Genomic DNA, 12,349 nt, shown 5'->3' with positions numbered 1-12,349 from the left:
AAGTTCTCATCAACTTCTTCTTCTTCTTCTTCTTTATCATTGTTACTACTACTACTAATAATAATAATTATTATACTATTACTATTATTATTATTAATATTATTACTATTATTATTAGTATTTAGTGTTATTATTGTTGTTGTTATATTATTATTATCTATAATTTATACAATTAACCTCCTTGTGGTTCGACCCCGGTCTTGCCGGGTTATTACTTCGACACTATTGCACTTGGGAGAAAATGTCAATCTTTTGGTCGTATCACTAGTAAAAAAAATTCAAAAAAATCATTTCAAAATTTTTTATTTTCCCGCGTAAATGTTTAATGACATTTTGATTAATATCGGTCTATATTTTTATACTGTAAAGATACAAATCCAGTATCAAAATACCTTGTTTTTGTCAAAACATTAGAAAATTAAAAAAAATATTTTTGTTTTCATATATACGACCAAGTCTCAAAAAATAAAAATAAAAATTATATCATATTTTCATATAGCAAAAATTCAAAATATGTATTAGCATGTATTTTGGCTTTAAGAACCAGTTTATTAAAGTCACGAGAACTACGCCAACATTTTAAAAATTATTTTATTTTCTTTTAATATTCAAGATTACAAATTTATACATAAAATATATTCTTGATATTAGAAATGTATTTCTTTTACATATATTAGAACGGTTAGGTTTTTACCCAACAAGATCATAACCTTTTTACCGAGAACTTTTATTAAACTTTAGACGAACCAAATTAGAAAACACGATAAGATCTCAGATTTTTATCAGACAATAAAATAATATAACTTATTTTAAATAGAGTGTAGTTAGAGTAATAATACCTTACATTTACATAACCAATCCCTATGCCTGATTTCTAAAACCAGTTAGGGTTACTAATAATCAAAATACTAGATGACGACTCCTATTCTATTTTTTCATTGATAAGAGATGAATTCCTTATCTATCAATATTTGCTAGATAGATACAATAACTGAGTATGAAGAATGATTGTTGCGATGTCGCACACGTGCGACACATATTAAATGAATGAATGGATTAAATAGGCATAGAGCATATTGAGATTGGAAAACATTATATGGATGAGTCATAAATGAGTAAGTATAATAGATGTTGGGATTGAAATTGATATTAATGAGCTAAAAATAACATAATAAACATTGAGACAAACTAACAAAATTAGTTAGTTGAAAATAAAAAAATAAGTAATGAGATAATGAACATGAAAAATGAGATGTTATCCATGAATGTTAAAAGTGTTAAATGAATTGATGAATCCATAATTAAACCAAGTCCCTAACTTTTTACAATGTTATTGATTTTTTTTTATGAATAATTATGTCTAAGCTTCATATCTAGAATCTTTATGATAATTTGATATTAGTAGTGAATAAGAATATAATATCTTTCTTCATGATTTTTTTATTATAATTTTTTTATATAATATTTTTAAATTTGTTGCTCTCTTTTTTATATATACCACAAAAAGATTAATTGATTTATGATTTTTTGTTTATTTAAAGCTTGTTTTCATGATTAAAAGAGTTTTTGTTTTAAAAAATAATTCCAAAAAAAGCATGTTTTTGTTAAAAGTTAAAAAATCATGAATAATAAAATTTGTTTTTTATTTATTAAAAACATAAATCTTTTCTTTTCCTTCTATTTTAAATTGATATAGTTTCTCTAAACTTTTATTTATTGTTGTTGGTTTTATTCAGTGAAGTATAATGCTATTAAAAAATAAATTGTTGAAAAACAAATTATGAATAAAAAATGATAATTTAAATGAAAAATAATTTTACTTTAAAAATTTTATTTATTATCTTTCATATAAATATCTATTTCTATAATCATTTAATTGGTTAAAAAATAAATTCTATAAAGCAAGGTTATTAAACTTAATTAGAATGAAGATTTAAACTATGGAATGAGCAAGTTTATCTGGTTTAGTTGGGCTAATAAAAAATATTGTTTTTTTTTAAATATCAAAATTTTTTAAATATATATTTTTTAAAATATTTTAAACCAGGTTGACCAATTAATATGTGCACTTGTTAAATCAGCTCAGTCACACTTGTATTCTTACCACAATCGCTTTAAAACTTAGAGTGTGTTTAGAAACACGGTGCAAACAACGTTATTTTAAATTTTAAATTTTTTATTTAAAATAATTTTTTTAATATTTTTAGATTATTTTGATGTGTTGATATCAAAAATAATTTTTTAAAAATAAATATTTTTTTTTAATATATTTTTAAATAAAAAATATTTTAAACTATTACTAGGTAATTCTAAAAATCCCAAAAACACCCTAATTAATTAGAACTAGCGATCAAGTTGACTCATTACCTTACTATATTTAATAACATTAACAGCATAAAGAAAACTAACTAGTGCATGTACTAGAATTGTTTATTATCTTTTTTTTTTTTTGTAAAATTAAAAATCAACCATGTGAGAGGCCTCACATTACAATTTAACTGTATTTCTAAAATTTATTTTTATTTTAAAATTAATTTTAAATTTTTTTTATTACCCTATTATTAAAAATATTTTTTTTTAAATCTTATTTTAATTAAAAAATATTTTTAAAAACAATATTTATTATATTCTTAAACAGGCCTGGCCTGGGTTTTGAACCCATAATGGCCCAGTAAAGTGCTCGGTTGGGTTGGTTCCTGTATTTTCACCCTTTTAGGTTTTTTCTATTTATATATTTTTTGAAATCAAATCGTAAAGATCAAAACAAAGGAAACGAAAAAACGACGAGACTAGTAAGCGAGGAGAGCAATTTTATCAATCAATCAATCCATAAAATCGGTAGGCTGCAAATTGAGTTTTGATGGGGAAGAGAAAAGAGCGCCGCCTTGCTGCTTTGAGTAACGCCGGCCGTCGCACCAAGCTCGATCTCTTCGCGGAACCCTCTGGTAGACACTTACCTCGTATTGGTTGTTTTATCTGAAATTTGTAACGATTGCATGATTGTTGCAGTTTTTCCCTATTTGAACGGGAAATATAAAGATTCCAAACTAATGGAGCTCTTGAAATCTTTTTTAGTGAATTTTATAACTATAATTTTGGTATGGGAAAATGGGAAATAAGTTAGAACTAAGTTATTTTTTGGTATGCTAATTAATAATTTTTGATAACTTGTTTATGTTCTTGTACTTGGCCTGAATGATACCACGGATAATAATTCTTTGTTCTTTCATGCTCTTTTTATTCATTTATTTGGAATTAATCGTAGTACACTAGTTGAATCATTTCAATTTCATTAAGTACACGGATTTTTTTTTCTAACTTTACAGTCTTTTTTCTAAACTTGGTAGGAGATTTGGGTGGCTCCTATGTAAATAACGGAGTTGGAGAGGATATAGATCCGTCACAACGTGCTGAATTACCCAATTCACCATCATCTTCAGGTGGGTTCCATCAGTTTTCTTCAAAAGGATTATGTAGAGAGGGCATGAGTTTTGGTGGCATATTATGTTGTTTGCTTCCAAGTATTGTTTTCAGAATTTAGAGTGGCTGTGGTTCTGGGAATATCGATATCACATCAGGTCGGGCCCTGCCACTGTGAATTTTTGAATCACTTCCATTGTGTATCCGCTATTTCACAGCATCAAAGCGTTTTGGAGATTACGTCTGGAATATTTTGCTATCGGTTCGTATGTTTCTGGCTTTTTATTTTTTCTTTATGCCTCCACTGACATTTTGTTTCATGTGTAACAGGTGGCTATCATCAAAATGCTTTCTTGGCATTTTTTTGTCACATTCACTAAATCATTCTCTTTATGTATTTTTTTTTTTGTGTGGCCAGTAGCCTGGTTTTGCATGAATATCATTGCCTTTGTTTGTTTAAGTTCTGATAAATTAGTTGTTGCTTATTAGATAATATTTTGGCTTTAAAGTATCTAATATTTGTAGTATCTTCTCATCAGGTCAACAGCCACAGAACCCTCTTCTGTTACTTGGGCAATATAGTGATGATGATTTAGATGAGGAATCAAGTAAAAGGCCAGACAGTTCTATTGCAGTTAATTCCCCAGCTGACTGTAATGACCAGGTATCTAAGGGTTCTACAACATAGTTGGTGTAGGGTGTAATTGCTTTCATGTTTCAAAAGCTGGCTTGAATTTGGTTTTAAGTCACCTAGAATCCTTTTCAGTATTATCTGATTTTACTGTAAAACCTTTAAAATCACCATCCAAACTACAGTTGATATGGCAGGGACGACTTATCATTGATTGTTCATAATTTTTTCTGTTTAAATTGCACTCAAAATTTGGATTATGGTTGCAGCTCATGCCTATTAGTAAAGTGAAGGTCTTTTATCCAAGCTACAACTGTGTTTCTAAACATTAAGTTTTTTCTAATTTCCCCTGGACTTCCTCAAGAATAAACTCTGGTTTCATTCTCATGTCCAAGCTATTGTGTACTTTTAGTCTGGACTATTGTGGTCTGTGCTGTTCTGGTTCTGTTTCAACACAGCATGTTCAAGTGATATTTTACTACTAAAAGAACTTTGTTTACAATTTCCTTTCCTTACAACACGCCACACAAACATTGAGGAAGTGCGTGCTTGTACCTATATATTAAATATTCATGTTCTATTAGTTTACCTGCATTGCTCAAAGCACTTAGCCTTTGCAGGAGGCGCTTATTGGTGAAGGAAAAGGTGGAAATTCCAATGCTCTTGAAGATCTTACCATGCAGAAGGTTGATCAACAGGACATGAGGAGAGATTCTATGTCAGTTGATGTTTTAGAGGGCCTGGAAGGTGGTGATTCTAGGGAAAGCGATGCTACTGCCTCAGCTGATACATTGAAAGAAAAGGATCCGGTGGAGAAAATCTCTATCACTGAAATTTCTAATGCACAGGTTGTTGGAGATGTGAGTTCGGGATGGAGGATGGTAGTGCATGAAGAGAGTAATCAGTACTATTACTGGAATACTGAAACTGGCGAAACTTCCTGGGAAATACCGGCTGTTTTGGCTCAGCAAAATCAATTGACCTCTGATCAGAAGACACATGCTGCTGAATATATGGAAACTGCTCATGTGGGTGCAAATTTGTCTACTTCAACTTTAGTTGCTGGATTGGATAATTCTTTACCTGCATTACTAGTAGAGGGTTCAGTAGGTAATGATTTGATTCCTCAAAGCGCAGAAGTGTATGGAAATGAGCCACAGATGAATGACTGGGTTGAAGGATACAGAAATGAATATGTGAAAGATAAAAATTGGGACATCGAAGCTCATCAGGGGGAGACACAAAGTAACTTTGCTGCAGTTAATACCTCTTTGGGTGATGTGAGTTCAGTAGCTTCGGAGCACATACACGATGCACTAGCTAATGATCATAGAGGAATAGATCTTTCAACTAGTCTCATGAAACAATGTGAGAGTTTGTTGGAGAGACTAGAATCATTGAAAGGGTAAGGAGTTTATGATCTGCTTTTATTCTTCATTGCCTTGTGCATTTGCTTTTGGCTTTTATAAGGCATTGTTTGTTAGCAAAAGATGGACTTGTAAATTCATCATGTTCAATTTTTCTTGTCTTGCTAATCCTTAACCGATGTCATTTAGGTATGGGAGTCATCTGCAAGGTGAAGACCAGATGTTGAAGTATAATCTAGAAGTAGAGATAAGACTTTCTGATATCAAGTCACTTTCAACTTATGGTTCACGTTTACTTCCGTTTTGGGTCCATTGCGAAAGCCGACTTAAACAATTAGAAGATGTCATTAACAATGAAATTTACCAGCTTGCAGTGTCCGCACAAATGGACGGTGATGTTGAAGCTACAGCGGATGATTCTTTTAAAGAACAGGAAAAATCACAAGAAAATATGGGTGAAGAATCTGGAGCAGACGCACATGAGAACACTACAAAATCTGAAGTTTCACCTGCTTCTACTAGCATTGAGAACGATTCACATGATAAAGGTGACTATGGAGGTATCCATTCTAGCAATATTCTTGCAGGATCTCCTAGCATGCATTTGGAAGGTGGTGCTCCAGTTAGTGAAGAATTGAATGGGACTGTTCATCTGAATGCTGAGTTCCATCCTGCTGAAGATATTGACATGGATGTAGACATGGAAGTTGAAGAGGGAGAGTTTTGTCCTGCAAGCATCACTACTTTTGGAGATGCTTTGAGTGCTGAAGATGTTGGACCGAATGAGAAAATGGTTCAGTCAAATCCACCTGTAGAGCACCTGTCCTCGTCATCAGGGGATGCATTAACTGTTCCACCTCCTCCAGATGAGGAATGGATTCCCCCGCCACCACCTGATAACGATCAGGTCCCTCCACCCCCTCCTGATAGTGAACAAGTTCCTCCACCCCCACCAGATGAACCTCCTGAATGTTCATATCCTCCACTTCCATCTTATCCAGAGACAGGCCAACCTATCCCTTACACAGAACAATACAACTTAACCTATCCGGACCTCAATTTCCAATACTATGGACACACAGTTGCTGTCCCAAGTTGTAATTTCTATGGAAATACTGATGGAAGTCAGGCTGCTGTGCCACATGCATCACTTTATTACGTAGCAACTCCTAGCACATATGTTGAAACTGATTCAGTTATGGTCAATTCTGTTCAGCCAGTAGAATATTACAATGTTCAAGATGGATCAGTGCCTGTGCCTGTTGTTAGTTGTGTAGAATCTTCTCAGTCATATATTGAATCTGGTCCTGTGAGTTATGATACCCTTGCTTCTGATCAAATAAAGACAGGCGACTCTGCAGCAGAGCTGAATGTGAAGCTTGGTGGCTCGGCTTTTGGTGTTGAGACTGATTTGGCATCTAAAGGGGTTCCTCCTACTCTGACCACCACTGAAGTTCCTACTTTGGCTGGTGTGAAAGAGACTGCTTATGCATCATCAACCAATGCAGTCACTGCTTCTACTGCAGCAACTGCATCTGCCTTGTTAACAGGTGCCAAGGTTCAAACTAAAGGTAAATGTTTCTTAACCTAAGATTATCTTGTTTTATAATTAGATTGGGTTTTGTCTAGGCTAAAAAAACGTACCTTTACTCCCTGAGTTGCATAATAATTGTGTTACGGAAGGGAGAGAACTAGAAGAAATGAGACTTCAGGGTGCAAAAATCCACAATTCTGCAAGAGATTGATAGCATCTTGAATGTTGTTTCTTTTATACACAATAAATAATATGTTGTCGAGTAATGTCTTTATTACTTATGTGTTTGTGATTCTGAGTGAATTTTGCTCTCTGAGATGCATGTGAAGCCCTACTAACTGGTTTTGTTGCATTATCTGCTAATTATCTATTTTGAGGACTGAATCATAGCCAAAAAGTTTGAAAGGTGTTGTATTTGCACATTATATATCTGGTAGTTTATCACATGTGCTCATTTTGCTGCTTCCTTTTTCTTTTAAACAGTTTCACGTAAAAAGCGGACAGTTGCTGTTGCACCCTCTTTGAGGTCTAATAAGAAAGTCTCCAGTTTGGTGGACAAGGTAAGTTGGTTGTTTTGTTTTTTTATGACCAGGAGTTGTCATCTTGAATACTACCTTATCTTTCCACAATTAGTTCAAATTTGTTATTTTATGTTGACAGTGGAAAGCAGCCAAAGAGGAGTTGAATGAGAATGAGGAAGAACCTAAAAGTGCTTATGAGATATTTGAGAAGAAGCGGCAAAGGGAAATTGAGGTTGGTAAATAATTGGTTTCCTGGTTCATCAGTCACTGTAGTTTTGGCTGTTTCTAGTCCCTGATTTTTCCTTGCTTTTTTTTTTATTATTATTATTGCAGGAGTGGCATGCTAAGCAAATTGCCAGTGGAGAGGCCAAGGATAATGCTAACTTTCAGCCTCTGGGTGGTGACTGGTATGTTATTTTGGTGCAAAAGATTTCAAGTGTTTTAAGATAATCCTACTCAGGGAATGGTAGAAAAGGGAAAACTATACTGATGCTTATGTTATGTTATGTGCATTAAAGAATAAACTATCTATTCTTCTTATTTCTGTAACCTGAAATCCTTTTTTTTTTTTTGTTCTAGATCTCTCTACATTTGGTGAAAACAATCTTCATCTAGGGGAATTAAACGCATCTGTCTTGCTTTCTAAAGCCAAAATGCTTAAAACTGTCTAGTTTATTTGCGTACTTGTTGCCTTTTCTTGCTGGTCCATTCATTTCAGGTTTTCCTATCTCTTTTATGGGCACATTGATGCTTGCACATATGAAATGTACACATGCTTGGAGCCAAACACATTGTTTCTTTCCTGCTTTTATCTCATTTGAACATTGTACTAAGCATTTTTGTTCTATTCTATATAGGCGCGAGCGAGTAAAGCGCAGGAGAGCTCAAGCAGCTAAAGAAGCTGCATTGATTCCGCCGGAGGCCCCAACTGATGAAAACAAGCAGCCTGATTTAGAAGAACTCTCAAAGGGCCTTCCATCCGGTTGGCAGGTATCCTTGGAATCATATCTCCACACTTAAGTCTCTTTTGATCATTGTGCATAACCTTAGCTCATTTCATATGCATGCAAAAGCTAGTTTTATACACAAACTGCTTATAATTTTAGTATCCGGTCATCTTAAAGGCTGAACTCAGCCATTTCATTCAGGGAAAATGCAAGGGCAAGACAGTTTCAAAGGTTCTCAGTTCCCTTTTCTTTTTGTTTGGAAATGTTGGTGGGCAGTGGCTTCTATTGTTCTTTTGGGAAGCAGAGATGTAGGGATAGACTGACCGTACATGCTAGGAACCAGAGAGGGGAATCGACCTCTTAATTTGAGAAAGTAATGAGCTCTTTAATTCAATAAAGTTTAATTCGATAAAGTAATCCATTATTAAGAATGCGATGTCCAACATATAGGTATGTAGTTTGAACTATTTGATGATGGGTTGTAAGTTGATACTGGTTGTTAAGAAGTCTTTATTTTGTCAACTGCTAAGTTTGGACTCTAATGCATTCCGCATGAATAAACAACAATAGGAGCATTTATGGTGTAGAATATTCAAAATATGCATTTTGTTAAAACCCCCCCTTTTCCCCCCTTTTCCTGTCCAGGTCTATTGGGATGGATCATCAAAACAGGTCTATTATGGTAATGTCATCACCTCGGAGACAACCTGGACCAGGCCAACGAAATGAGTTGCCATTGATTTTGTGAGCTGTCCAGTTTGTAGTGTAGTCATTTTAAGCCAGCGACCTTAGGGACTTCTTCTTTCCACACTTGTTCTATAGGAATAGGCAGTTGTCACAGTTGCTTTTACTCCAACGTTTTCTTGAAAATGGAGTAGCAATCGATTGTTTACTTCTCCTGCTAAACATCGCAGTTCAAATTTGGCATATGCTCCCATGAGAGAGATCGGATTCAAGCCAAGATAATCACGGGGAAAGTGTAAGAAATTTTGAACGTTTCTCTAATTAAAGGTTGAATTTTTAAGCATTTATCAATTTCTAATCTGGATTTGCGATTGAGTGTTTGTATTCTTATTTTTGCAATTGAAATGTGGCATGGTGATGTGCTAGTCAAGTGTCCGTCTTTTGCTCGGTTTGGCATGGAAAAGTGGATGTTTGACACGCACGTAATCATATTTATTTGACAACTTTTGGAAGTTCTTGATCACAAATAACAAAAATAAAATAAAGTTAATTCTCTCAATATCTAAATTGGTAATTGTCTTGTTCCCAAAGTTTTTCTTTTTTTCCACCGTAGATATCATTTGCTTGATTTCTCTCTCTTTTCTGTTTAGAGTAAGTGAAGAACAAATACATAAATCTTAGAGAGAGACTCTTTTCTAATAATTGATTTTACTGAGTGATGTTCATGAGTAACTAGGAATACAATCTAAGAGCTAATTTATCAACATTCATCTGCAGCTGTAAGCACCCAACAGCAATATTCAAAAACTACAGCCAAGACTTAGACATAGAAGTAAGGAAGAGTTATGGCTCGAAACCTAGTTGTAAATTCTAGCTGGAAATCAGAAACTAAATCCTTAATTTAGTGTATGTTTACAATTACAAAATATTCTAGGCCTTGCTGGAAATTAACAAGCTAGTCAACATTTCCTACTATACATTTACGGCTGCATGTTATTCTCTCCCTCCTAGAAAAACCTGTCCTAAAGTGTGTTGGGATCATATGGCCCAAGGTGCTTCACATTGAATGCACTCAAGATGTTAAAATGAGCTGGTAGCTGTATGGTATAAGCATTACCTTTAATTTTTGCCACATCTATGTAAATATTTTCTAATCACCTAACTTTGAATTAATAACCGGTTGCTATTGCGTTTTCAAATGTATATGGGTGCATTTTAAAATTGATGTTTTTTTTAGTGCTTTTTATACGTTAATGTAAAAAATATAAAAAAATCTAATAAAATTATTTTAATATATTTACAAGTAAAAAATGGTTTTAAAAAATATTATGCATCAAAATCCTAAGCATACACTAAGATCCATGCGAATGCCTTTATTTGGTCAACTCCACCCAAACCAAATCTCCTACCTTAAAAACAAGTTGTTTTTATGATGGTTTGTAGATGCTTTATATTTTGCATTTAAAAGCTCAATTTTCATCTTAAATTAAGTATGGATAGCTTGTATAAATTTTGTAAAATTTCTTACCCTTGCATTTTCTTTATTTTCTTTATTGAAAGTTGTTAATGGAGTCAAATCAAGAATATTTAGAGGCTTTTATTCATAAAACACCTTAAAAGAAAAGGAATTTGTAATTTCATTAAGAGAAAAATTATAGGCAAATTTAGCCAAAGGTACGATGTTTTCTAATTCTTAGAATTTCTACTAATTAAGTATCACCATCAATTTAAAGATAAAAGGCATTAAAACTCAAGATAGTGCTAATCCTTTGCCGCAAGGTACATTAAAAAAGAGCAAAAAATTTAGCATTCCTATTAGACATTATAAAAAATGGAATTATATACAGCTTATAGATCTCATTGAAATAAAAGATTAGCCATATGTGACACATCTAAAGTTTTATTACAAGGAATAAAATGAGTTATTTTGGAAAATCTACCTAACACCATCATAATAAAGTCATGCTTCCTTTAAGTTCGTGGATGGCAAGAACAAAGTCTATGCTCACCTATTTCTAGGTGAAGTTTTGGCACAAGTAAAGGCACATTCTTGTGTTTGTTGTCCCTTTCTTTTCTTTTTTTTTGACAAACAACACACTTCTAGATATGCTAAATTACATTCCTTCTTATACTTGAATAAAAATAATAATGTTGGATAGTTTTAGTATCTTATTAGAACTAAAATATCCCAAATTTTATTGTTTAATGAGAAATAGCTCCATAGTATGAAAGCATACATAATCTTATCCTTTTAAAAATAAATTCATTATTCAAACAAAACTCATAATTGATAGCAACTTGTTCTATTGATAGCTCATGATAAATGATACCAAGATAAGAGTCATTTAAGTAATGATTCTTGAATTCTTCAAATCGAACCACGTTGATTTGCATCTCTATCAATAGATTGAACCTATGACTTAAGCCATAAACTATTTTTTTATGTATCCCTGCCTTATGCTTCAATGAGAAGGTGAATTATTGAAGATACCTCATCGATTTACCATACCTCTTGTTCAAAGTCTGTAGATACCTAATGGTTTCATGATCGATGTGAATCAAAAACTCCTTGTAGGTTAAATAGTAGCTTCAATGCTTGATGACTTGGACTATGACACAGAACCCCAAATTATTAGTGAAATATTTGAGTATTACCTCATTCAATTTCTCATTAAAAAAGGCTATATGCTATCTATATTGGCCAAGCATATGCTATCTATATTAGCTAAGCATATCTTTAATATAGACTCTCGAAGCATTATAATCAACTTCAAATATTTTATCAAAATTAGGTAAAGCAAGAATAAGAGCTTCTAATAGCTTTTTTCTTTAACAACTTAATATTGTTTTGTGTTTCTTGTGTCCAAATAAGTGATCTTTGTGTGAAACAATTAGTAATACAAGCTACAATAATGCTAAAATGACAAATGAAATTTCTATAGAAGATTGCAAGTTTATGAAAGCTCCTCATCTCATAAATACTTGAAGGATTAGATCATTTAAGAATAGCCTGTATTTTATCTTTATTTGTAAGTATTATATGTAATGAAACAATACAACTTTAAAAAACAAACTTGTCCACACCTATGTAATGAAACAATACAACTTTAAAAAAAAAACTTGTCCACACCAAAACAACATCTTTTGAGATTACTATAAAACTTTTCTTACCTTAAATCTGAAAACATGTGGTATTAGTGACATATATAATCCTCCAAACAACAACTGCAAATAAGTATACCATC

At 32.7% G+C, this 12,349-nt stretch overlaps 1 protein-coding gene across 2 annotated transcripts; it reads left to right on the top strand.

Annotated features, from left to right (window-relative positions):
- Positions 1 to 2,746: 2,746 nt before the first annotated feature.
- LOC105135610 (WW domain-containing protein) lies at positions 2,747 to 9,462 on the top strand. 2 transcript variants are annotated; one of them, XM_011040570.1, is made up of 10 exons: positions 2,747 to 2,945; positions 3,348 to 3,440; positions 3,960 to 4,084; positions 4,672 to 5,456; positions 5,608 to 6,989; positions 7,436 to 7,512; positions 7,613 to 7,705; positions 7,807 to 7,880; positions 8,331 to 8,463; positions 9,066 to 9,462. In XM_011040570.1, exons 1-10 carry the CDS (start codon positions 2,861 to 2,863, stop codon positions 9,147 to 9,149), a joined length of 2,931 nt encoding a protein of 976 aa, XP_011038872.1. In that variant the 5' UTR covers positions 2,747 to 2,860; the 3' UTR covers positions 9,150 to 9,462. The 2 variants fall into 2 exon arrangements, with proteins under 2 accessions (XP_011038872.1, XP_011038873.1); XM_011040571.1 differs by having other exon boundaries at positions 2,751 to 2,945; positions 3,348 to 3,682.
- Positions 9,463 to 12,349: the final 2,887 nt, after the last annotated feature.

Source organism: Populus euphratica, unplaced genomic scaffold, assembly GCF_000495115.2.
Source record: "Populus euphratica unplaced genomic scaffold, PopEup_1.0 scaffold47.1, whole genome shotgun sequence".
NCBI classification, from domain to species: Eukaryota; Viridiplantae; Streptophyta; class Magnoliopsida; order Malpighiales; family Salicaceae; genus Populus; species Populus euphratica.
The sequence above is the reverse complement of the archived record's forward strand: the minus strand, read 5'-3'. Positions and strand labels throughout refer to the sequence as shown.

What these genes read in the sequence shown, in the direction of transcription:
- LOC105135610 (XM_011040570.1), top strand. Translation starts at nt 2,861, where the DNA reads ATGGGGAAGAGAAAAGAGCGCCGCCTTGCTGCTTTGAGTAACGCCGGC. An exon ending in TGCCAAGGTTCAAACTAAAG is followed by an intron (nt 6,990 to 7,435) that starts GTAAATGTTTCT and finishes TCTTTTAAACAG; the next exon opens with TTTCACGTAAAAAGCGGACA. An exon ending in TCTCCAGTTTGGTGGACAAG is followed by an intron (nt 7,513 to 7,612) that starts GTAAGTTGGTTG and finishes TTATGTTGACAG; the next exon opens with TGGAAAGCAGCCAAAGAGGA.